Source organism: Pseudochaenichthys georgianus, chromosome 11, assembly GCF_902827115.2.
Source record: "Pseudochaenichthys georgianus chromosome 11, fPseGeo1.2, whole genome shotgun sequence".
NCBI lineage: Eukaryota > Metazoa > Chordata > Actinopteri > Perciformes > Channichthyidae > Pseudochaenichthys > Pseudochaenichthys georgianus.
Window position 1 is genome coordinate 22,984,639 of NC_047513.1, and position 27,200 is coordinate 23,011,838.

At 43.9% G+C, this 27,200-nt stretch overlaps 2 protein-coding genes across 2 annotated transcripts in view; both read left to right on the forward strand.

Annotated features, from left to right (window-relative positions):
* LOC117454741 (neurabin-1-like) lies at nt 1–25,829 on the forward strand. The gene is made up of 3 exons (XM_034093889.2): nt 1–391; nt 1,630–3,155; nt 25,797–25,829. The coding sequence occupies exons 2-3, from the start codon at nt 1,770–1,772 to the stop codon at nt 25,827–25,829; spliced, it is 1,419 nt and encodes a 472-aa protein (XP_033949780.1). The 5' UTR covers nt 1–391; nt 1,630–1,769.
* LOC117454739 (neurabin-1-like) overlaps nt 25,826–27,200 on the forward strand; it is a 32,088-nt gene continuing 30,713 nt past the window's right edge. The window contains exon 1 of the mRNA XM_071204763.1: nt 25,826–25,931. Within this exon, the coding sequence (XP_071060864.1) occupies nt 25,826–25,931 (106 nt within the window). The remainder of the gene's footprint in view (nt 25,932–27,200) is intronic.

Below are 27,200 nucleotides of genomic sequence, written 5' to 3' on the forward strand. Positions count from 1 at the left end.
TAAGCACCTGTCACATGAGGCTTTACCTGTGTAAATCATCGTCTACCGTAGAGCTAAGTATGTTTACTTTTCTACACTGCAGGCGTATATCGGACCAGCCCCTGCAGACCCTGCCACAGTGCAGCTCTCCGTGAGACGAGCTGCCAAATCTCATCGCCACCCCTACAGAGCAACTGGCAGCATCGCCCACTGCCTGCAATGGCGTTGTAGCGGCTGTAGTGTGTCCAAACCTTTCTGTAGTGGCAAATCCATATCGGACAATTTACGAGCGTGGGAGAGATATGTTTTTATCGTAAGGTTTTGCAACAACAGCATCCATTTTCCCAACGAGTTTAGCCTCTGGATTACAGTTTGTTTGTATCAAGCGTCAAACGAAACCGGAGCCATAAATGTAAGTCTGACTCTTTTGTTTTTGTAACATTGAAGCACCACCGCTGTGGTTTGCGGTTAACAGTTAACTTGGTGTTTTGGTAATCACAGAGAAGGGTTAGGCATTTGTATTTTTACCCATGCATACATGCACAGGGGGGGAAATGTGCATGGATACATGTTTAACTGTCAGAAACCTGAGCTGTCATGTTGTGCGCGGTGTGGATGATGAGCGGCTGGCTGTTTGTCGGATCCCTCTGACACAATGTTAAAGCCTCGATTCCATCTTTCATCACTAACTTTATTTATCTCCGTGCGATATACTCCAGCACAGGATGTTACTCAAGTTTAAATGGTTGTTTATTGCACAGGGATTTTACATAGAGTTATCGTTGACCAGCAAGGGTCCAGCAATGTGGATAATGAATATTGAACCGGGACATTAGGCTTCAGTCACTGCTGCTGCATTCATACCATTCAGCACTACTGAGATTAATGGATACTCTGTGTCCCAGATGATCTTTTGTGCCACATTTTTATCATCCTCTTTATGGTATGCATTTCCAAACATGATTAAAGATTTAGTAGCTGTAGGTATAGAATATGTAACTACTATACTAGCCCACTACTAATATACTATTGCAATACTATTGTAATGATGGGTGAACTGCAAATCTCTCAGTTCATGAAATGTTTTCTTTTTTTACCAATCAACACACTTATGTTGCATTCAACAGCATTTTCTCTTTGCAGTAAAGGTTTAAACTACCATGCGATGCTTTTGTGTGAGGGATGGCATTTAGCAAGAAGCAGCATAATGTCAGTGATGGTGTAGAGAGCTGTGGGATATCTCAGCGTAAAAGGGTCACAGCTTACTATGAGAGAGAGAGAGAGAGAGAACAACAATATTTCCTGCAGCATAGCACCAGTTTAAACATGAAGTGCTCAAACACTGAGGTCTACAGTACTTATTGATTTGAGAAGGTAAACAGTGCAGCATTTCTGAAAAGACAACATAATCAGAGGGCTTTTAGAGTCTCGTAGTATTTCATAACTAGTCTACTTCTACTAAGAGCTTTTATAAATCAAACCCATCAGCCCTCTGCCTCCCATGTTTATAAATAGTGTTATTGATGTAATGTGAAAAGTATCTCTCTTAAGCTTTGTAATCATAATTTTGATGAGAACTTTAAGTGTATTTGCCATTACTTTGTGGATGTTTAAAACGTATCTTTATAACCTCTCTTTTTATCCCTGCAGGTGTGAATGGGCCTAAATACGATAATATCAAGTGGATCTGATTAGGCTGCACAGCGGTAGTTCAAATTAGACTCCTCACTTCCAGATTGTAATGAGGCCACGGCGATGCTGACACCCCCTCTGAATCCAAAGACATCATCATGCTGAAGACGGAGGCCTCGGGGGAGAGGACCTGCCTCCGGAGTGCCTCCCCCCACCGAAATGCCTACCGAGCTGAGTTTCAGGCACTCAAGAAGTCCTTCGATCAGCCTCGGGTAGAAAAAAACTCCAAGCCCAAAGACCAAGAACGGGTGAAACAGCCAAGGGGCCGGCAGTATGGCGGCCATGTCAGTCGCATTAAGGACATGTTCATGCAAATGGGCACAGATGTACCAGCCAAGGCTAGTGATGATTTATCACCTCAGAAGATGGTCAAGCCCACCAACTTCATCAACAAGGCCGATGGATCAGTCATAAAACTCCAGCATTCCTTATCAGCTGACAAGGTTGGAGTTTCTGGAGCCAAGTTCTCCGAAACCAGGAAGCTGTTTGAGCAGCAGTCACGGGACCAGTCCCAATCCCCAGTCTTTGCATCGGGACGTGATAAACGAGGTTCCCATGAGCACCTGGATGACTGGCGAGGTTCCAGATCTAATCGAGGCAGCACAGACTCCTTGGACTCACTTTGCTCCAGAACAGAGGCGTCCTCGCCAACTGTCAGTCAACTGAGTGCTGTTTTTGAAAATGCTGACCAACACAACCATGGTTCGCACCACAAAGGAGTCAGCAGACGGGCCCTCTACTCGCCAGACAATTTCAACCGCCATGGAGGTGATGTCAGTGAAGATGATTCAAGACAATCTCCAGTACATGGAAGCTACCGCAGCAGGACAGGGGGAACGTTTCCTTCATCCCTGTCCGCTGATGACATCCTGAGCCCCAGTCCTGCAACAGAGACTTCAGTGCTGAAACCAGAACCACATGAGGAAAAAGTCCAGGACAAAGCAGACAAGTCTGAGACTACCAACGGAGGCAGACAGCGTCTTTCAGGGGTCACCACCAATGGAAGCCAGGTCAATGGTTCATGCGAAGAAGAGGAGACACCTTTAGAAAAAAATATATATACTGATGACTTCGGGGAGTCCAACACTTCAAAACCTACAGACAATGCCGTGATTACTGAAAAAGGTTCTGAAGATGCTTCCCCTGAGCCATTGCCAACCCCAAATACAGCTGCTGGGGAAAGCCAGGAGGATGGGGATGGTTCAAGAGAAGAAAAACCCTCTGGATCTCCCAAGGACCAGGTGGAAGACCCCGATGAGGAATACGTTGGGAATGAGCGGGTGATTTTTAACGCAGACGGGGATGCCTGTTACCAGGGCTGGGGGGAAAGCTGCACTGATCCTGAGGATGACCTCTACGGAGACGATGAGGATATTGTCTACGACCCGGGATGTGATCTGACGGAGATTCCCGGTCTACCACATGAAAACAAAGACGACATCCCTCAGAAGAGGAAGATTGGTTTCAGCACTGCCCCCATTATAGTAAGTTGGTACTGAACAAAACTCTTGTGGAAGCCCTAATTGTGTGAATACACTGAACACAATCCAGCATAGAAGCCCTTGTGCAGCTCTTATCAAAAGTAGGTTAAAACAACAAAGAGCTTATATTGTATTCAGAGCTTCATTTTATGGGCTTGTATTTATAGTTACTCATTGTGGTTGGCTTTGTGTTTTCACATAATGTTTGAGGTTATACTGTATGATCATGATACAATTATCTGACATCAGTAATCTTTATCCTCATAAGTCGTTATGTAGTAGTTTAATTACCCGTTTCCTTTCTTTTAATACGGTATCTGGTATTGAAGATAAAATGGCAAATTGTTGAAGCTGTTTTGTGATGCAGAGCTTGAGGGCCAAAGCATCGCCTTCTGGGAAATAGACGTGCTCATGAGTTGAACATCTGTGCATGTGTTAGTCATGCTGGTCCTGCACCCACACGGTTTTCACACGTGATACTGTGTTTGTTTTTCTCAAACAGTCCCAACTCTTTTAAATGAGAAAGCCATTTACCCAGCTATATTTTGTACATTTCACTGGAAGGTTTTAAATGAATCTCTCAAATGTACACAAAATATAGTCCTAGTGTCTGTAAGTTTGTGTTGACCATGTAACCTTGCTGTGTCCGTTATGCTCAGTGATAGCAGTAGATTAATCACAAGAGATTACATGCATTTCTACCAAGCATCCCACAGGGATTTATAATGGTCTGTGAAAGTCATAATTACACCACAATAAGGTTTTACTTGTGAAAAAGAAGAAATTGTATCCGGTGGAACAACACACTCCATAATCGACCAGGAGTGACGTTTGGTCAGGGTCCCATGGCGTGCAGTTGTGACGCTCCTAGGCTCCTTCAGCTTCATAAAGGGACGCAAATAGCTTTCGACTGATTGTAATGTATTCCCATACTACAAATACAAAAGCATTGCACACAATTTAAACCAATCAATGTTGTGTAATTAACAAGGATAATCTGGTGTTTTTTAGTCGATGAGTAGTGCAGATATCACTGTAAAACCAATCGACAGTAAGGGGAATACTTACTTCCGGGTGTACAATTCTCCGTTATCCAATGGGAATGGACGCTCACATTGCCTTTAAGGGCAGCCGACACAAACGAATGCCGTGCTTCCATGAGCGTCAAATCCCGCCGAAGATGGGAATACATTACAATCAGTTGAAAGCTATTTGCGTCCCTTTATGAAGCTGAAGGAGCCTAGGAGTGTCACAACTGCACGCCACGGGACCCTGACCAAACGTCGCTCCTGGACGCTTATGGAGTGAGAGTGTGTTGGGTGGAAATGCAGCCATAGTGCCCAGTTCCCCTATTATTTGCTTTCCCTGGTCACTTGTTTTTATTAGTAAAATTAGCTTTCCAGTAGTTATTGTTGCATCATCTGAAAATCATTGTTTTATACTGTTTTCTGAGCTGATTTGGACACAATGCAGCCAGTGTTTTTAGATTTGGAAGATTATGGGAATATTTGTCAGTCTTTATCCCCAAGCATTTAGAATCAATAAGCTTAACATTGCCAGTAGTAAACAACATGCTTTTGTTTGCCCTTTTTATCAAGTTTTTTGTCAGTGAAATCTATTTTTATCTTTTAAGATTGTTAGCCTGTTGACATACAAGCAATATGTGTGCAAGTGTGTGAGGACATGTACAATTTGAGGGCATAACATTTTACATCATTGATAGAGTGATATTTGGGTAAGAGAGATTTGAGTTAACACAAACAAAATCCTATTAAAATGCTGTAATGAACCAGAACAATTAGCCCAGTTATTGTGAGGAGAAAACATGATGTCGGCTCCTGCACCATCTCTGCAGTGTGTGTCCTTTTGCATCTTTCTTTTCCCTCCCTCTAAGGTCTCACTGCAACTGCATGAAAACACACTCAATTTTAAAAAGTAAACATATATATTATTTGTTCTAGGGCTGGGCAATGTGGAGAAGATCAAAAGCACAATCTTTCTGATCAAATACCCCAATATCAATTTGCAACGATATTATAGGGATAACTTTTGGTGCTTTGAACAAATATTTACAAAAGTATAGAGTAATGTGGGTATATTGGCTAGGTGGGAAAAGCAGAACATTTAACAACAGAACCGTTGGGCAAGCTCAGAAAAATTACATAATTGTACTATAATGCAGCCACTAAACCAGCAAAAGACACTTACAATATATATAATAAGACAGTATGGTGTCTTGCATCAAATATATTGATTACTTATTGTCTATTCATAATTTGTTTTGAATGATCTTGCTTAACATAGCATCAAATATAATATAAATGTATGTTTTTGTTATTATATTTAGCAAATAACAATAACACACGATCAGTGTTTGATCATTATAAAAATAGCTTTTCTTATGATCAATTTATATTTTCATCATTCAGTGAAAGTGAGAGAACGAACAGCTTGGTCTACCAGGCGGGGGAAATGCTCCTCTGTTGTTGTCTGTCATTCAAGGCTTCTGTTTTGTATGAGAAGGGCAGACGCTTGTTCATCATATGGAATATTCAAGAGATGCCCTGCCCCCCTTTCACAGATGCACACGCACAATTAGACATGGACCCCTGTCCCACTGCTCCATCATACGCCCCCCTCCTCTCAGCACATGAGGAACAATCAGGGTTCTGTCTTTTGTTCGTCTATATAGTGAAAGAGACAAAGCTATTTTCTCAGCCCTCGGCCTCACACGAGTCCAGCTTGACCCCTGTGGGAGGAGACAGAGAAAAACTAGAAAAAAACTGCCATGTTATTATCTAATACCTCATGTTCCCTCGCCTTCAAGGCATATTTCTTGTTGCTACTCTTTAAGCAGATAAATAATCTCAACATGTCAGCTTTTAGAGCTTAATTAATTTTGGAATTATCATCATGGCGGTGCAGCAAGAACATGACACACAACCAGCTTTTAGTTACATTTTGTAAACATGCACACTGACTTAGATTTAGAAGACAAATCAAATGTTAATGTGTTGACTTCAAACCAAATTGAGGTTATTAATCTAGTTTTTAGTCATGCTAGCTGCATGTGTCTCTGGATGGCAAAATCATGCTAATGTCTGGCGGTCCAGCACATAATATGTCTCAACAACGATTGTAATTGTTTTGGTCTTAAGAGGATGAATCCTACTCACTGTTGATCCCTTGGCATAGCGACACCATGAAGTTGACGTTCTCATTCATAACACTCCGTTTGATGTCTCACTATGGGATGCGCCACAACGCGTATGCAAACGGAAGCATCAATCTCATCACGCCAATCCTGATTGGCTGGTGATCTTGACGTCAACGTCAGGGAATCCACCCACCCTTTAAGTAGCTTGCGCTACGACGCAGCGTCATTCAAACACCTCTTCTCGCTTCAGAGCACATCTCGATTTATCAGTAACCGGGCTAGCTTAACGGTCCACAGACTGAACCCAAAACTAACATTCGGTCGACGGGCGCTTGCCGGTTACTTTTTTGCTTTGCAAGAAGACTGAACAATATTAACACACCAGTTAATATTGTAATCTGTCTCGCCGTTTCTTTCTGTCGAAATAACGGTAAGGTTTGATTTTTTTCTTCAAGCTAGTAACTAGGGATGTCCCGATCACGTTTTTTGCTCCCGATCCGATTCCGATCATTTGATTTTGACAATCTGCCGATACCGATTTTTCCCGATCCGATCTTTATGCAATGCATTAAGAAAAAAAAAGGTAACAGATAACGGCTGGTCATCCAACGCGATACATTCAGCTATCTTGGCTGTTATTGTGTTGGCCTTTTCACTGTTCTGGGGCTGTTTCTCTTTCCTTTTAAAAGTCTGAAAGTGTCGGTTGTTTCTGTGCCGTTACCTGAGTGGCCGCTGTGTACTCGTCGTGTTGTTGTTGGTGTTTGTTTCTCAGGTAGCTTATTAGATTGGTCGTGTTGAACGTAGCTCTGTTCTTTCCACCACGCGGAACCTCTGCCTTGCAAACATTGCATCTGGCTGTTACACTGCCTTCGCTTTCAATTTTATAATACTTCCAAACTCCTGACATTTTCTCTGTCCCGAGTCACCAGCTGAACGTAGCCTCTCGTTAGCTTCCTGCTACTATTAGACACTGCGCCCACTCTGTTGCCAGATTTCAGAGAAATAAGCAACCAGGTCTATGAAAACAAGCCCAAAGAAAGCAACACATACATGATGTTGTGTAATTTTAAACCAAAACTAAGTCCTCAGGATGACTTTAAGACGTGAACATGGTCATTTTTGTTTTGTAACATTAAATAAAAAAAAATGTTTTATTAAAAAAAAAAAAAAAAAAATCCCGATCCCCGATTTTTTTCTCCCGATCCCCGATCTTTTTAAAATCACGTGATCGGCTCCGATCCCCGATCACGTGATCGGGACATCTCTACTAGTAACATACCTGTTGCTAGCTTTTTCTTCCCTCCACACCGACACCACGGTAACGAGGACGTTCTCTTTTCTCTCTCACACCAGAGGAGACAGAGATAAAAAAGGTATTAACACACCAGTTAATATTCTTTAAAGAATAAAATCTACACCGTCGCTTTTTTCCTTTCGGACTAATGGCAAGGTTAGATTTTTTTCTCAGTAAAGTACCTGTTACTAGCGTGTCCATTCCACGCCGACACCCCGGCGAACGAAGATGGACCCTTCTCTCTCTCACACCAGAGGAGTCAGGGACTCGGAGGCTTGGCTATGCGGCTGAGTTTAAGATCTCAGGCACAGACTCACACCAGGTCTGCTCGTCCTGCCTCGGGCGGAACACGCCCGGGAGACTATCGATAACCCCAGCTCGTGCGGGCATTGTACCCGCTTCACCATTAAGAGCCTCCGCCGACGGTTAGCACGCCAAGCTAGCTTGTCGGGACTGGACCCCCTCATGTTCGCTGATTCGCCGGCCGGCAATCAAGACATGGTGGCGTCCGCCGCAGAGATTGAGCCCCGCGCTGTGTCAGGCTGGGGCTCAACAACAGCAGCAGCCGCTGAACCGGAGCCCCGCGCTGTGTCAGGCTGGGACCCGGTGGCGGCAAGAGCCGCGAGAGCAGAACCCCGCGCTGTGTCAAGCTGGGGCTCCCAACTGGACCTCACCATGGTTCCACCCGCGGAGGATGTCCTGGAGCTGGACTATATGGAGGACGAAGAGGATACCTCTGAGTTCCTCCTGTCCGACTCGGATGAGGATGACATCTTCGTTTCATCGGCTCAGGCTGCAAAGCCGGGAGCGATGTCCGCTCTCCCGGGTGAAAGCACACCAGCTTCGCCCGTCCTAAGTATGGACTTGCAGGCTGTGTGTCAACGCGCTGCGTCCAGTTTGGACATCCCATGGCCTGAAGTGGCCAAGGAGACCTCCAGATCTCGCTACGAGGGGAAGAACTTGCCCCAAGCAGCGAGGACGAAGAGGCAGCTCCTTTCAGTCTTTCCGGAGGTGCTGGACGAGGTGTTGGTCTCGTGGAGAGACCGCCCTTTTAGCAGCAAGGCCCCAATCCAGGGTGCCTCCTCCCTGGACTGTGACGGTATGGAGAGGCTCGGCCTGCTCCGCATGCCGCCCATGGAGTCGCTGGTGGCAGCCCACCTCCAACCGAGGCTGGCTTCGACACCGAGCAGGAACCCCATGCTACGGGCCTATAAAGCCGCAGCTTTGTCCGCCAGGGCGCTCAACGTCTCCTCGCTGCTGACCGCCTACCAGGCGGAGCTCTGCGAAGACTTGTCGAGCAAACCTTGAGATTCTTGAGATTGCAGCGATCACGGACATTTGCCTCCATGTGCAGCGCTGTGCAGTCCAAGCCGTGGGCAAAGCACTGGGAATTATGGTGGTACAGGAGAGAGCCAGGTGGCTCAACCTGACAAACCTTCCAGACCGGGAAAAAGAGGATGTTCTGGACATGCCTATTGTTCCCGAGGGCATATTTGGCTCCGCTCTAGCTTCAATGCAGCTGAGATGCAAATCAAAAAGGAAGGGAGACGAGGCTCTCCAGCTCTGTCTCCCCCGAAGGGTCCAGCCGCCACCTTCAATGGTCCCGCGGCAGGCCTTCACTCAAGCTGCCTCACGTCCTGCCCAGTTTAAGATACCGAAGCAGCAGAGACCACAGCCCATCCCGGGTCCCCAGCCCAGGCACGAGGTGAGGGGGAGCTGGCCAAGAAAATCTCCAGTTCTGGCAGCTGCCACTCAGGCGCAGCCGACCCAGGTTTTCAGCCACCAGGCGAGGAAGAAGGAGCGGGCGGCCTGACAGCCTCCTCTCCTCTCCTCGACGAAGGAGCTGAAAGTTCCCTGTTCCCCAGCTCCAGAGCATGTTCCAGTATTAGATGCTCATGTGTTTTCGGGGTGCCACCATGCCCCCATCTTCCCGCCGCCTCGAGTGATGCCAGAACGTCATCCTCAAGTTCGCGCCATCAGGGAAATGGACTTAACATCAAAGACAGCAAGTTCCGCTGCCTGTTTAAGTCACACAAACACATGTCATCATTGTTGTTTCCTAATAAATCATTTTCCACTGTCGTTTCCAGGCTTGAAGCCAAGGGCGCAGTCAATAAAAATGAAAAGAAAAACAATAAAAACAATAAACAGTCTGTCGTCTGCCCCTCTTTTGAGAGCGGCTACGGCCTCTCTCAAAAGGCGGACAATAGACGGAATGTTGTGAAGGCACCACCACCATGCGCATGCGCAGTGTCGGCCGGGGTTGTTAACCTGGGGTACCACCGTGTTCAGACACTAGAGGGCCTCATAACACAACAAATAAAGACACTGAAGGCAGACGACAGAGCTGTGACATCTCCGCTCGCTTTGAGAAGCGAAAAGTGGAGGATGCTCACAGATTCTGCTTGGGTTTTCAAGACAGTAACACGGGGCTACAGGCTCCAATTCGCTGTCACCCCCCCTCACTTCTCGGGCATTCTGTATTCACAGGCCCGGGGAGAGTCGGCCCATATTCTGGAGCAAGAGATTTTTTCGCTACTAGAAAAGAAGGCTATATTGATAATACCCGCCGAACAGAGTCAGAGCGGCTTTTATTCGAAGTATTTCCTCATTCCCAAACGGGGAGGGAACGGGATTCGGCCTATACTAGATTTGAGAGCTCTGAACAAATATCTCAAAAGATACAAATTCAGAATGCTCACTCACACATCTCTGTTGCGTCTCGTGCGCCAAAACGACTGGTTCACATCAGTCGACCTGAAAGATGCGTATTTCCACATCCCAGTATATTACCCACACAGGAAATATCTGAGGTTCGCCTTTCAGGGTGTCTGTTAGGAGTACAGAGTACTTTCCTTCGGTCTGTCTCTCAGCCCGCGAGTGTTTGTACGGTGTACGGAAGCCGCGATAGCCCCGTTAAGACAACAGGGTATTCGCCTGGCAACTTATCTGGACGATTGGCTCCTTCTCGCACAGTCGGAGCAAGAGGCTATTACGCAGACAAATGTCCTCGTAAAACACCTGCTCGACCTGGTTTTCGTAATAAACACAGAAAAGAGCATGTTGTCCCCAGCCCAGACTGTACTCTTCCCCGCGCGTCATGGCGCGCGGAGAGTGATGGTCACTATGAAATGCGTAATGGCACTGCGCCACTGGCTACACCCGACTTTTCTAGTACGGGGCGTGCCTATGGGTGCTGTCCTATCGCGGAAAGTGGTCACCACAGACGCATGTCTGACGGGCTGGGAGGGTATATACGAAGGTCGACCTGTGAGGGGTCTCTGGAGCAGAGACCTCCAACGGTCACACATAAATTATCTGGAGCTTTTAGCGGTGTTCCTCACCCTGAAACGCTTTCTGCCTTTTCTCAGAGGACATCATGTCCTCGTGAGAACAGACAACACGACCACAATATCGTAAATAAACCGCCAAGGGGGTTTGCGTTCTCTCCAGTTACACATGCTGGCACGCAAACTGATCCTATGGAGCTGCGGACGTCTCCTCTCTCTGAGAGCGACGCACGTACCAGGAGTGATGAACCTCGGGGCGGATCTGCTGTCCAGAGGTGCACCACTATATGCAGACTGGACTCTACATCCAATAATTGTGAGTCAGCTGTGGGTGCGTTACGGCTGAGCCGCGGTAGATCTGTTCGCATCAAAAGAAAATGCTCAATGTCAGCTGTTCTTTTCAATGCGCGATTTAAACGCACCGTTAGGCGTGGACGCGCTCGCGCACGTTTGGCCTCCAGTCCTTCTGTACGCGTTCCCACCCCTGGCTCTGATACCCACAACTCTGGCCAGAGTGAGAGAACAACGCCACACACTTATCCTGATAGCTCCGCACTGGCCTGCAATGTACTGGCTGGCGGAGATATATCAGCTGCTGTGCGGGCAGCCATGGCAGCTCCCGCTACGCAGGGACATACTGTCTCAGGCGGGGGGGGGGCGATCTTTCACCCACACCCAGAGCGCTTGGCACTATGGGCCTGGCCCGTGAGTGGTACAATCTGAATACAGTGGGGCTCCCTCAGAAGGTGATAAACACTATTCAGAGTGCAAGAGCTTCCTCCACCAGGTCCCTCTATGACTGTAAGTGGAGGGTGTTTGTTTGAGGAGTGGTGCCTTCAAAAAGGACACATCTCTTTTCAATGTCCTGTCGGGGTGATTTTATCATTCCTACAGGACTTGATCGATAAACACAGAGCTTTCTCTACGATCAAAGTGCACCTGGCTGCTATTGCTGCATGCCATGTGGGCTGCCGTTTTATGAAAGGGGCTCGCAGGCTCCTCCCTGTTTCCAGGTCACTGGTGCCCTTATGGGACTTGGCAGTGGTTTTAGATGGGCTCAGTCGACCTCCATTTGAACCCCTGGAAGAAGCTGACATGAAACTCCTGTCACTGAAGACAGTGCTGTTACTGGCTCTGGCATCTGCCAAGCGAGTCAGTGACATTCATGCGCTCTCTGTACATCCTTCATGCACTCAGTTTGCCCCGGGGCAAACGAGAGTGTTGCTGAAGCCCAACCCTGCCTTTATACCTAAGGTGGTTGGCTCATGTACCCTCATTGACATTGTGGCATTTCCTCCGCCGCTGTGTTCCTCCGAGGAACAGCGGCCGAATTTGCTGTGTCCAGTTCGTGCTTTACGCATCTATATGGACAGGTCAAAAGAGTTTCGTTGTAATGACCAACTCTTTATATCCTGGGCTAACCCTCAGAAGGGCAAGCCCGTTACCAGGCAACGGCTCTCCCACTGGATTGTGGAAGCGATTGCTCTGGCTTATACGAGTCAGGGTTTGCAGGCACCAACGGGCCTGCGTGCTCATTCTACTCGTGGATTGGCTACATCTTGGGCTTGTTCAAGGGTGTTTCCATCCAAGACATTTGTGCAGCAGCGAGCTGTCCTCGCCGCTCACTTTTGTCCGCTTTTACAGGATAGATGTCTCTGCTCCAAGTGTGACCCGCGCAGTGCTGGGCCCCGTGTTGAGACAGAGTTCTACCTGTTAAGTGCTGGTTGTTTTGGTGATTTTCGAGATAAGCATGTCTAGCAATACGGGAGTTTCAATATCCCATGACATCTAACGGAGTGTTATGAATGAGAACTATAAGTTACTTACGTAATCCCAGATCTCAGAGTAACATGAAGTGAGATGTCTCACCAGACGGCCCTTCTTGCTAAGGCGAAGCGAGAAGAGGTGCTTATTTTGAATGATGCTGCGTCGTAGCGCAAGCTACTTAAAGGGTGGGTGGATTCCCTGACGTTGACATCAAGATCACCAGCCAATCAGGATTGGCGTAATGAGATTGATGCTTCTGTTTGCATACGCGTTGAGGCGCATCCCATAGTGAGACATCTCACTTCATGTTACTCTTAGAACTGGGGTTACGTAAGTAACCTATAGTTTATTTTTGGCTTTAAGTTATACTTTGTATAGATTGCTATGACATTTAGTTTAGATATGTATACCAGACCAAAGATGAACTGAACATTCAACTCAATCTGTAGGCTAGCTTATATTATTGCTAACATGCTAAACTAAGATGGTAAACATGATCATCATTATACATTACAGCGATTCAGATCGGTTGAACCGTTGAACCCATACAGTCTATGGTTGAACCACAACGCTCATAATACCCATGGATGTATAACAAGAACCATATTACCCCTCCTGTACCCGGGCCCGGTGACACGATGGAATTAAGAGTGCTCAGACCCTCACTTATATAGAGGTCGGAACATGTCATAAGCATAAATAAATGTAGGAATAAAAACATCAATAAATACAGGAATACATATCTTGCAGTGTTTTCAGGGAGCTTTAGTGTGTGTGCTGTGGCTCAGCTGGAAAGCAGTTGACTCATGACCGCAGGGTCCCTGGTTCAACGACTGAACAATACGTATTTTGTTGTTGTTTATAAAAGCTACAGCTAAATGAAACAATGTAGTTAATAAATGTATTCTTTGATATGGTTTAGCCTTTCTCAGGCTACAACAAGTTTATGAATATTATTAAGGAATACAAATCCCTCTTTGCAATGTGTACTAGCCTGCTTAGGCTTTTCAATCACAATCATTAAACTGGAATAAATACAATATTGTTAACATGAAAATATGATTTAATGTTCGTTGTTTAGAGTTATTCTAAGGCTTTACTCAATGGGGACTCGGTATGAGAGAGCACACTGTTGAGATGTCCAATCTGCCTGTTTTACACACTTTGACCAACAAGGGGTTTGTGTTCAAATGAAGCCCATGATGAAGCCCCGTGAGATGAACCCTTTTGCGAACTAATTGGCTCGAAAGCTTCAAAGCTTCATAAGGCTTCATCTCGCCATCACTAATGATTACTACTAGGGATGCACGATATTGTTTTTTTGAAACCGATACCAATACCTTCCTGCTTCTCAAGACCGATACCGATAACCGATAATAATATAATATATATATTAAATGTACCTGTAGATTTTGCACACCTGGTGGTAAAAAAAAGACTAGTAGTGAGCAAATGACATGAGCATTACTACTATGAACAAAACAAAGCCAAGAACAGTTTTGACTCTTCAAAGTGACCATATTTATTTTCCCAAACAAATCTGGCAAACTTCTTGCCTATTTCAAAAGCCTCGTCGATATGTAAAAGCCCCGGTGCCTTTGCAGCTGGCTTTGGATTCACCGCTAGTTTAGCAGCGCATGCGTCTTCGTACGCTTTTAACACACCATCGTAGCGATGGCGATGTTTCAGGTGACTAATCAGGTTGGCAGTATTATAGCTCGTTGCCTTTTTCCCTCCTCGTGGAACTTCTGCATTGCATTTGTTAATACAAATAGCAAGCGAACTATCTACCTCTGAAACTTTGAAATAGTCCCATACTATCGACGACATGTTTGTTTACTGTCCTGGCTTCACGACCGCACACCATTTACGTCACAGCCAGGCATGAGAAGGGAGCGCTGGATTTGTGAAAAACTCCCCTCTTCCTAAACCACTATACCACAGTACTGGCAAAACGGGAGGAGCCGAGGGAAAAACAAGCGCCCCTCATCCCAATCCACCCACACCGCAGTACTTTTTTCTTTTTTTTTACCCAAAAAATATATTGTATATTATCGGGGCTATTAATACTTTTATCGGGTTGATCGGGATGACGTCATAATTCCTAATATCGGACCGATAATTATCGGGCCGATAATTATCGTGCACCACTAATTACTACCACATCCTTTAACTGAGCTGTAACATCCTAACTGACCCAGTGAGAAGTTAGAGCTTTGAGCTGCCTGAGGCGAAGGCAGCCTGCTCTCCCTAAAGGCATTGACCTACAGAATGGAATCATATCTCATGTTCATTCAAGCAACCGGTTTTATCCCTGACATCAGAAACTCTTCCTTTGGTTCTTCAGTCTGGGGCACATATATTGATGTATTGGAGTAGATTCAACCTTCTATCCCACTTTTTTCATGCTGTAAAATCATTTTATAAGCAGCTGACTTTAAGAACACAATGTTTGAACTGAAGATATGTCACACATCTGAATTCAATTCACCTGTGTGGTTGTCTCAAAGTAAAAAAAAAATCTCTTCAGATCACAAAATAATCCTAAAAGCTTCTCGCCATCCTACACTTGTTGCAGATTTCTTTGCATGCAGTGCGTTTCCTTTCACTCTTTGTTGATCTGCACTCCACGAGTTTGACAGAAGAAAAAGTCTTCTCCCTCTGCAAGCCGTCTGTTTTGTCTGTCTCTTCTTGTTTTCCTCTCTCCTCTGTACGTGATTCGCATTTAAATCATCTTTCTTGCCTTTTTTTTTGCCTTAAAAGCAACTGCATTTTTATCAGTGAAGACACTGCGATATCTTAATGGAGTTAAGCAGATGTGATGAGCGGAGCACCAGTTCACAGGTCACTGAAGTCTGTGTTATCAGCCCCTCCACTTAGCATGCTGTTACTGTATCAAAGAGACTGGCGTTTTGTACATTAGATTCTACTGCTGCAACGCTGAGGAGCATGGATCTGAGCTCAGAGAAATGATAGATTTGTGTCGCTTGGTTGTTTCTCTGCGATGTGACGTCTGTCTTTTAAATACTTTTTTGTATAGTATCTTTTAAGAGTATCTTGAAGGTCAGTTATTGAGGCAAATAATTTGCCTCAGATGATGGGCGAGGACCAAAATGGTGGCCCACCTACCACAGTCAGAAGGTAATTGCCACTTTTGTATTGTGGATATATTGCTGAACAGGCCTGCAGGTTACAGACCATTGGCATCTTGGCTGGAGCCTTTTTATTAAGTTGTTTATTAAATATCTTATTTGAATGTCAATCATATGAGCACAGAGACATGTTTGTGTCCACGGGACCATTGTCTTATAATCTCCAAATGGCTATTTGCAGTTCTAAAAGGCATCTATTTATTAATATTGTTTCATATTAGAATATTTATTTATATTAGAATAGAAATATTATTTCACATTTATTCACAGTGATTACTTTACTCTGCCCCAGTCTGGCACTGTCTTCTGTCCTCATGCTTGCAGATTAGATCCTGCTACTATTACTTTGTTAGACAACCTTCACACAATTCATTGTATACTTTTTGTTCTAATTTGCTGCAGTACATCAAACCAAATCTTGTACCTTTGCTGGAGCATTGAAAAGAACATTAAGACAAAGTCGCTAATGGCTAAAAACTGAGAGTATGCCAACTAGCTCAGTCCCGGTTTTGAATATTTCGAAGCTCATTTCACTGCCCCTAATACAGCACATCACCACAAAGACCCTGTCCTCTGACATACATACATCCACAGTAAACATCTGTGTGATTTGAACATCATCTTTATCTGGAGCATCCCCTAATAGGCCTACAGTCTTGTGCTTCACAAGCCTCAAATGAGGATGGCTCCAGGCCAGGTACTTTGTGACCGGTGTTTTGATGGAAAGGATTACTCTACTTATGAGCAGTCTGTCCTCTCTGGATGATGGTGTATGTGTAACAGCATTGCTTAAATGTTGGAACTAATACTGACATGGATTTTGTCAATGTCATTTGTAAATAGTATTTAAGGCCTGCAGCAGCATCGCTCAAGCTAAGCCACCTCAAATATAGTCTAGTGTTGCAGTGATTTTCAGCTATAAACACAAATCTTCTCAATGACTGGGTTTACAAAAACACACCTCATAATGCTGATTAACTGCAGCGAAATGGTATTTTATCACCATATTATTTGCAATACAGAGCTTTTTCAATCTGAACAACTCTTAATTACTACATTCTTTAGTACTCAATTTGTTTCTCTTCTGCCCTGAATTCTGTGGTTTTCCCTCTATGAGCTGAATGAAGCTTCCTAATTATGCAACCTGGAGCTGGGCATAATGGGAGAGAGCAGGCTTTTCTTGGGAGAGAGTCCTGACACTTTGCTGCACAAGCGATATAAAAGCTGACATTTTGGTTAGAACAGCATAAACAGCAGCTGAGCTCGGTCCGAACGACAGTCGGGTATTTTGGTCAAGCTTCTTTTGAGGAGGCTAAATCTAAAGTCTTGACTTATAACTAGATCCTTTAAAAATCATGTTGTGGTGGAGACACTTGACTTAGGGCTTTGTATGTTATTATGCTGATATTTAGGCTAAAAGGCAGCATACACAATTCAGCATTTCACTTAGGCATCATCTATTTAAATTAACCCCAAACTGTCAGGAAATGCTCTGTTTTTGTCTAATAGTCCAACTATGGATGGAAACACACATCAACATGACTGAAGATGTTTCTTCTCTTATCTCTGACAGGTACAACTACTTCAAACTCCTGTGCTGTGTGTGTGTGTGTGTGTGTGTGTGTGTGTGTGTGTGTGTGTGTGTGTGTGTGTGTGTTTGTGTGTGTGTGTTGTGTGTGTGTGTGTGTTTGGTGTGTGTGTGTGGTGTGTGTGTGTGTGTGTGTGGTGTGTGTGTGTGTGTGTGTGTGTGTGTGTGGTGTGGTGTGTGGTGTGTGTGTTTGTGTGTGTGTGTGTGTGTGTGTGTGTGTGTGTGTGTGTGTGTGTGGTGTGTGTGTGTGTGTGTGTGTGTGTTGTGTACTTCCGCCTAGCCTCCATTATTCTGCTGTGTGGTGTTTTTTTGTTTTCTTGTTTCGGTGCCACCTGATCCTCCCTGGGGGATGCATTTGTAATGATGCAGGAAAGGCGAGACGGGCCTTGTGGTTTATGAGGCGGGTCAGTTTCCACACAGTGGACACTGGACTGTGTCCGACTTCTACCTACCAAATCTGGACCCTGGCAAATGGTGTCCTCAGCCTTTTTTCTCTGCAGTAAAAAACTCACAATGTTCTCAGTGTTTGCTAATCTGGTGAGAATGACTCAGACGGCTGCACTTTTGCCATGTCATGCTTGTAGTAAGTCAGGAGCATCATTAAGGTGACTGTCTAAATGTAAACGTATTCAGATGCTGAAATACCAACCCATGTAACTGATTTATGTGGCGAAATAACAACAACAACTGTAAATACTTTCTCACATTAATTGAGATTGTGCCACAAGCAAATTATTCCCAATCACACAAAGCGGTTATTATTCCTTGCAAAAATATGAATACTGACTGTGAGGCTAACTTTGCCAAGGCAAGTTTATTTATATAGCACTTTTCAACACAAGCAATTCAAAGTGCTTTACAAAAAACGAAAGACATTAAGAAAATGGCATTTAAATCAGTCATTAAAAAGAAAAGCTAATAAAATAAACATAAAAGAAAAAATACATGGATAAAGTTACAGTGCAGTCTAATATGAATAGTTCAATTAAAAGCAGCGACAAAAAGAAAAGTCTTCAGCCTGGATTTAAAAGTAGTAAGAGTTGCAGCAGACCTGCAGGTTTCTGGGAGTTTGTTCCAGATATTTGGAGCATAATAACTGAACGCTGCTTTACCATGTTTAGTTCTGACTCTGGGGACAGAAAGCTGACCAGTCCCTGAAGACCTGAGAGATCTGGATGGTCATAATTTAGCAGGAGGTCAGAAATGTATTTTGGGCCTAAACCATTCAGTGCTTTATAAACCAGCAGCAGTATTTTTGAAATCTATTCTTTGACACACAGGAAGCCAGTGTAAAGACTTCAGAACAGGAGTGATGTGATCCACTTTCTTAGTGTTAGTGAGGACTCGAGCAGCGGCGTTCTGAATCAGCTGCAGCTTTCTAATAGATTTTTTAGTGACACCTGTGAAGACACCATTGCAGTAGTCCAGTCTACTGAAGATAAAGCATGGACAGTTTTTCCAAATCCTGCTGTGACATTAGTCTTTTAATCCTAGATATGTTCTTTAGGTGATAGTGGGCTGATTTAGTAACCGTTTTAATGTGACTGTTGAAACTCAGGTCAGAGTCCATGACTACACCGAGATTTCTAGCTTTATCTGTTGTTTTGAACATTGCAGGCTGAAGCTCAGCGCTAACTTTTATACGTTCTGCCTTGGCTCCAAAAACCATTACCTCAGTTTTATCTTTGTTTAATTGGAGAAAGTTCTGACACATCCAGTCATTGATTTGTTCAATGCACTTACTCAGTGTTTGAATTGGAGCATAGTCTCCTGGTGAAATTGTTACGTACATTTGTGTGTCATCCGCATAGTGTTGGTAACTTATTTTGTTGTTTTTCATTATCTGAGCCAGTGGTAGCATGTAGACGTTAAAGAGAAGAGGCCCCAAGATGGAGCCTTGAGGTACCCCACATGTCATATTTGTCAACTCAGATGTGTATTTACCTATAGAAACAAAGCTGTTTCTGTCCTTTAAGTAGGATTCAAACCAATTTAGAATTGTTTCCGAAAGTCCCACCCAGTTTTCCAGTCGGTCTAGTAATATGTTTTGGTCAACAGTGTCAAACGTAGCACTGAGATCTAATAATACTAACACTGAAGTTCTGCCACTGTCTGTGTTTAAGTGGATGTCATTAAAGACCTTTACAAGAGCAGTCTCAGTGCTGTAGTTTGGACGAAAGCCTGACTGGAACACATCGAAACAGTCATTTAAATGCAAGAAATTACTCAACTGTTGAAAAACCACTTTTTCAATGATCTTACCTAGAAATGGAAGGTTTGATATGGGCCTGTAATTGTTCATTACTGAAGCATCTAGATTATTCTTTTTTAAGAGCGGTTTAATGACTGCAGTTTTCAGGGCCTGTGGAAAAATACCTGAGTGAAGAGATTTGTTTACTATATGAAGTAGATCTGAGGACATGCAAGGCAAAACATCTTTGAAAAATCCTGCTGGAATAATATCAAGGCAGCAGGAGGAGGATTTCAGAAGTTGTATAATATCCTCTAGGTTTTTATCATTAATCTGATGGAATTGTGTCATGGTGTTTTGACTTGATATTAAGTGGACACAGAGACAACAATTTGCTGTACCTGATGCAGAGGCACTGACTGCTTGTCTGATTTTCTGAATTTTGTCAGTGAAGAAGGAGGCAAAATCATTGCATTGCATAGAAATTCAGAGGCGACTAACACTGGGGGTTAGTTAGTCTGTCGACGGTAGCAACAAGGCACGTGCGTTGTTTTTGTTTTTGGTAATGATGTCGGAGAAGAACGATTGTCGTGCGTTTTTCAATTCCAAATTATAAAGTCAAGTCATTGTTGAAGCATAATGAAGCACTTAGCAAAATAAGTGGGCATTAGAGCATTAATACAGTAACAAGCAACATGTTGTTGTTGTTGTTGTTGTTGTTGTTGTTGTTGTTGTGTTTCCTCTGATCCCAGCCTCTCACTGTATATGACCAAGACATACAATAAAGTAGGAAATTGTCTACAGCCATTCACTTGTAGTTGTTTACTATGCTCTTCCCCCTGTTTAACACCGGCCCCTCGCTCGCTCGCTCGCTCTCCCTCCCTCCCTCCCTCCTTCCCTCCCTCCCTCTCTGTGTCTCTCTGTAGTTAGCCACTGTCTTGATTTGTTGGAGGGAGTCATGGCACCCAGTGGTATTGTGCCATAAAGACCGAACTGAACTGCATTTGTTGAGGGGGCAAAACAATCCGGCCATTTGAACAGTTGTTGAAAAAAATATTATAATTATATTTTGTACAAGTGCTTCTTATACAAATGTTCCCACTTCTTTAACTGTGTGTGTCTACTCTGTATGCAGAAGATACTGCAGTTAAAAAAAGAACTGCTGACTATCATTTCGGCACTCGATCCCGACATGTCAAAAGTCACTGTCACTTCCTCAGATGAGGGCTGACACACATGAAGATGACAGAAAGGTTGGCCTAGAATTGACTGTGAAATCTGTACATTCTCACTTGTTTTTATAAAAACGGGTTACTGTATCTTTCTCACCACTTCCCATCTCCCCCGCTTTACACCTGTCAATCTCAGTCTCCTCTCGCAAGACATTAATTAATTTCCATCATCAGCAACTGTCTCGTCCCCTCAGCATCCTGACTCTTTCTCCAGCTCCTGTCAGCTCTCCGGCGCGGGGTTGTGTGAGTTTGTGGGTGGTCCACAGGTAGAAAGTAATGGAATGCAAATGTGCTGATCTGTCGCAGCGGAGCAGACTGTGTGTGTCTATATGTGTGCATGTGAGTGTACCAGGCTGTAGTTAATCCGCTGCAGGGTTTTCTGGGCTTGTGCCACAGCAGTAGGAACATTTCTCCTGGGCTCTCCTCTCATTGCTCTGGGCAGCGTCCCCTGTCTGGAGGGCACAGGGCAGGCGACGGCACTGGCACCGACACACCGAAGGCCCGGTTTAATACCATCAGAGGCGGTTGGCCGGGCATGGGCGCCATGGTGTGACATCTTAGGCAGGGACTCAAACAACCCTGGAGCGAATTACCCAGAGCCTCACCCTCTCCCTCCATTTCTTTTCATTTTCTGTTCTTTATTTTTCTTTTGTTGCCTGTTTCCCTCTCTGATAGCCTCACTGTCTGCTGCTGCTCTAACCCATGATTCATCTGAGTCACTGTGTTTCTCTCTCTGTGGACTCCCATCCTCTGATAACTCCATTCTTCCTGTTCATTTAGTACTCCTCCATTTTGTCCTCGTGTCCCCTCATTTGTCCTCCTTTTTTGTCTCCATCTCCCTTTCTAATTTGACTGCCCCTTCCTCTTCTCCCAATTCTATATGTTATCTATTTTGTACCCTTACCCCTATACTCTGTGTATCCCTCTTCCTCTCCACATCAATGCATGCTTTTTTGCAGACATGTACCTGCAATGAAACGTAAACTGGCTGCAAACCAAGCCTGCCTGCACACTCATATTGTTATCGCTCAAAAACCTGATGTGCCTTTTAGAGAGCGAGAAGCACTTGTACAGAGTAAGAGGGCTTAGCTTTATTGAAATGCTGAATCACAGCAGTTGCAGCAGTGTCCACATATGACTCTAAAACTGGGTTTCAGAAAAAACCTGCTTCTGCCAATCTGTTAACGCCAGAGCAGAACTCCTGTCTCCACTTAAGTTCCAGCATCTTTATTATAGGGTGTTTGTTTACTGACAAGAAAATATGTGTGTCAGTGTGTTTGGTCTCAAGGGCATGGATCAGTTTGGTGTAAGCATTAAAGATAAGGATAAATAGAGAAAAAGGAGAGATAGATGGTGATAAAGTGAGAGATGACAACCAGAGAGAGGAGTTTTTATTATCAGGCTTTACAGTATGAGCTTGTGGGTGATGAGAGGTGATACTGAGCTTTAAGGTGGTTGAATTTACACGCTGCCATCTTAAAAGGATGTTACATTGAGACGTTTTACATTAAGCATAACACTTAGCACAATTTACTCAGTCAGAACCAGTCCTTAAATCTTTTTAATACCCTTTTTTATGATTTTAAATTAAATATATATGCTAGCAATCTGAAACAAGGTTCTTGGGAATGCTAAAATGTTGACTTTGCATTGACCCTAGCCTTTTTGATCCAGGAGAGAACATTAAGCTTGAAAGGAAGTGCAGGCAGTGTAGGAATATATTTGCATGTTAATGGTTGTGTTGTGTTTAATCCTTTAAAATAGTTTTTTAATCCAATATCAGGGGGGCATGCACCACACAGGGAGACAGCCCATTCCATATTCAGTGGGTGTGCGCTCTTCAGTATACTTTTTTGTTTTAGTTACAGCACACATGAACTGTACTTCAGAGCGGTAATTTGCAGGTGTATTTCACCCTAACATGATGAGGATATAGATTTCACACAGATATTAATTCAAATAAGGGGGAAGTGCTTTGTTCCCAAGGATCTGTTTAATGGGTCATGTGGGTAAACATATGGAGCTGTCAGGATTGAACTTGTCCCGTGAGGCTGCCCCTACAGACAGTATCAGTGTCACTCTCAAGATTTGCACTATTTGTTTACCTCAAATAGATCATGCAAAAGCCACATATAACCTTTTAGAGCAACCTGGGCTTAAAAAGACTGCTGTGCTACCAACCTGTGGCTTTCAGATTTGAATGGTAATCCATTTGGTAGCTGTTGAAATATTTCAGTCTCGACCAAAGTGACGGACCAACCTACACCCATCTTTCCATCCATAGAGCCAGCATGGCTTAACAAATGTGTCAAGAGCAAACTTATATATGTTTTTTCAGGAGTTTACATGTAAATGTGTTTGTATACTGTAGCTATCATACACACTTGGTGCTGCAGTTCCACAGATGTAAGACTTCTGGATGCCAGCTGCATGCTCGAGCTCCTCTCTCATTGTTCACCTCCCAATAGTAAAGCATATGGCAGGGAGAATGATCCCACCACACTGCCAAGGTTAAACACACAGAACACTACCATCTCACATTCTCTCTTTCTGTCTTGTTCCCCTTATCTCTCTTCTCTTACTTTAGGTCAAAAAGTGTTTCTTTTGGCAGGACATATTCCAATTATTATTAGAGATAATATATCAAAGAAGGTGAATATAACATCCTAGTCAAACCTAAAGAAGACTTCAAATGAATCAGTTATCAGTCTGCACTCGTTGCCCTTCACATTTCAGCAAGCTCTTCAACTTCTTTTATCCCTTTTTTAAAGCCAGGATCATTTTTGAGCCGCTCTCTCTTTGGGTGCTTTAATATGTCCCAAATTGCCCGAACATGACCTTTCCTCACGGAAAGACCTGGTGGTGTTCAGGAGATATAGGGGTAATTTCACTTAAAGCCAGAATGTTTCTTTATCTAAGGGGTACATGCTTTCTCTTCGATGGTGCAGTCTGCCTCTCTGATTCTCTTTCACTCTCTTTCTGCCTAACTATCCTTATTTCCCCTGTGCACACTCTTTTATTCATCCTGTCACTCCCTCTCTCAGACATCAATGCTCTCTTGTCCATCCTTTGCCTCCTCAGTTCATCTGTCTCTCAGATCTTTGGGAATTTCCTCTCCTGCCTTTTTCCATCTCCATCACTGCAGCTCGTCTGTGAATGTCTTCTCTCAAATATCCACCTTCATCTGTCCTCATCTCTCTCCATGACCTTTATTGCTCCTTCCTTCTCTCCCTCCCTCCCTCCCTCCCTCCCTGAAGTGACTGGCCAGATGCTAATGTGTTGTCGAGAGCACACAGTGGCTGAGAGAGGGTATTTAGTGCCAATAGTAGCAGGACGTCCCGGACAGTGCAAGTACTGGTGTTAGCATTCATCAGCTGTGTGTGTGGTGTGTGTGTGTTTGTGTGTGTGGTGTGTGGTGTGTGTGTGGTGTGTGTGTGTGTTGTGTGTGTGTGTGTGTTGTGTTGGGTGTGTGTGTGTGTGTGTTGTGTGTGTGTGTGGTTTGTGTGTGGTGTGTGTTTGTGTGTGTGTGGTGTGTGTGGTGTGTGTGTGTTTGTGTGGGTTGTGGTGTGTGTGTGTGTGTGTGTGTGGAAAGAACAGTGCTTGGGTTTGTATGTCTTTTAATGTAATATTTTCTTTATATGGTTTTATTGCTATGCTTGATATTTTGTTGATGTGGTCTGAATGAATGTGTGACTGTGTGTCTGTGTGTGCAAGGGCTGTTGATCACACTCAATGATTGATGACAGGGAGGTCATGGATAGAGCTCACACAGGCTCACACAGAGGACAGAATAAAAACGAGCCGTGGCAGCATCATACATTAACGGCCACAGCTTTGTGTGTCTTAAACAGAGTGACATTTATTAACCACCCTCATATCTTGTGTCTTATCATGTGGAAAGATATTAGTCAAACCCCATGCAACTTCCTTTCCGCGTAGAACATTTGCCTTTTTAAAAGCATAAATAACTTTTTTTGAACTTTTGTTCTCATCATTGGTAGATTTCACCATTCCAAACACACTAAAATGTTAATGACAGAAGCTAGCATTGCGTATGACTAACATAAATCCGGCTTAGGCTTTAATCAATAGATGTGATGTGACATGATTGCCTTTATTGATCTATTTGGGAGAGATTTCCTCTTCACCCCATTCAAGAGGTCAGAGCACTGAGATAGGCGGTGAGGGACTTGCTGAGTGACACTACTGCAGGGTGGGTGTGGCGAAACCCTGTGGGCGTCATCGAGCTACATGTCTGATATACTCACCCCCAAAATCTTGCTTGTATGAGACATCATCATAAATGTCACAAGTCTCTTAGGTTGTATGCATAGCTGCTGGAATGTGCAGGTGTGTGTCTGCTTGAGAGACAGAAAGCCGGGATGACGATTATATCGCCGTTCCAAGCGTGCCTAAAGAACATATTCACTTTGCATATTCTTGCACCCCTTTATTCAGCCCCAACGTTCGGCCAAACTCCGCACTACAGACGTGACGGCAGCATGCACGTTCATGTCTGCGAGTGCTGTGTGGCTCTCTCACCCTCCTCCTCTCCCTCCTTTTGGGTGCAGAGAGCATGGGAGCGCATGGCCGGATGAGATGTGAAAGAGACGGCTGACTCGTGTTGTGAAGAAGAGGCTCCTACTAGTACTCCACATTATGTTTCTCTACTCTACAGTTCCTGTTGGTTCATGGGTTTATTGTGGTTATGGGATTGTTATTATAAGGGCCGTTATTTAGCACAGTGTTGTCAGCTTTGGTGTGCAGATAATGCATTGTTTGGAGTATAACAACTCTTCTTTACTGTACACACTCCGTTCATAAACTTGTAAAGTGAGCAGCATCACTCACTGATATCATCAAAGAGAAACTTAAACTCACACCACTCTGCGAGCAAGTGGGCATTATTATCTTGATTTCAACCAACAGCTCTATTTGATTCTGATTCTAACTCATTGCGCTCCTTTTTCTAGGTTTTCAACACCCTACTCCAACGAGGATTATGACCGTCGTAACGAGGAGGTGGATCCTGTGGCCTCCTCCGCAGAGTACGAGCTGGAAAGAGGGTGGAGAAACTGGAGCTCTTCCCTGTGGAGCTGGAGAAGAAGGTGGGAAAGAAATCTTAAGAACATCGTGATGCGGAGGTGGATCCTGTCAGTTACCCAATATACCCAGTAGACCAAATCACCCACAAATGGGATGTCATTTTTATTCTAAGGTGTGATTTCTTTTTTTTTCCGTCTTTCTGCTCTCGTTGTTTTTTCTTATCAGTATTTTGTATCTCCTTTTTCTCCCATTATGACTTTACATTTAGAATAGTAACCATTAATGACAAGAGGGATTCAAATGTATTCAATATATTAGTATATTACAACTGTTACATACCAATTGTGAAAAAAAGAATACTTATTCAGTGATAAGATACATTTTGTCATTCATTGCCCGTGAACACTTGGTACATTTCCCCTTTAGTGGATAATATAGTGGACAAATATTTGCCACAGTTAGGAGCCAGACAGGGGTTCATGCTTTATTTTATGGCGACACTTCCTCTATTTCGACATCACTGCATTAAGAGATATTGCAGTGTACTGTGTGCCCTAACTCCCGAGTGTGAGCTTCCTCCCTGTCTCTTTCTCTTGAGGTTTTCCTTTGTTGAAATGTAATAATACCAAGGACTTGAAATAGAATGACTTTACTTCATAGTATTTCACCATCCAACCACTGTTACGTAACCCTAAACAGCTCATAAATAATGAATGCAGGATGGAGATGCTACACTGGAAAGGGAATTTCCCTCCCAGAACATTACCTTTTAATGTAAAGGCCACCTGCCTATAGTAAAATACTCTTCTCCATAAATAAATAAAAGGTTCTTTAGTTGATTGTGGTTAATCCATTAATGTTTCCAATAATCCCTCAGTCCCACCTCACATCAGTTTACTAGAAGCCATTATGGGTTTGTTCTGAGTTCATTGTAAAGTTACTAATTGGATGTTCCTTAACCCTTCACTCTTAAAGGTCACCTATTGTGCAAAATCCATGTTTTTCATGTCTTTTATACATAAACATGTGTCCTCTCTGTGTAAAGAGATTCTGAACGGTTCAGGAAAAAAGATTCGCTCACTTTTTGTTCTGATCCATTTATATAAAAACCTGTCTGAAAATGAGCTGATCAGATTTTGGCCACTTTATGATGTCATAATGTTTTTTTGGGTTGTCTAACCATTAGCCAATCACCAACCAAGGCTCACCTTATCACCTGAATCTCATCCTAGAGCAGTTATTTAACCAAATAGCTCTCAGAGGGGCGTTGGGAGTGGCTTCTTATTTTCATCTAAAGTAACAGACAGAGAATCAGAACTTTTGAAACAGGG

Excerpts from the sequence above, each read along its gene's own strand:
- LOC117454741 (XM_034093889.2), top strand. The coding sequence starts at position 1,770 with ATGCTGAAGACGGAGGCCTCGGGGGAGAGGACCTGCCTCCGGAGTGCC. Across the intron at positions 3,156-25,796 it reads TCAGCACTGCCCCCATTATA|GTTTTCAACACCCTACTCCA; the intron begins GTAAGTTGGTAC and ends TCCTTTTTCTAG.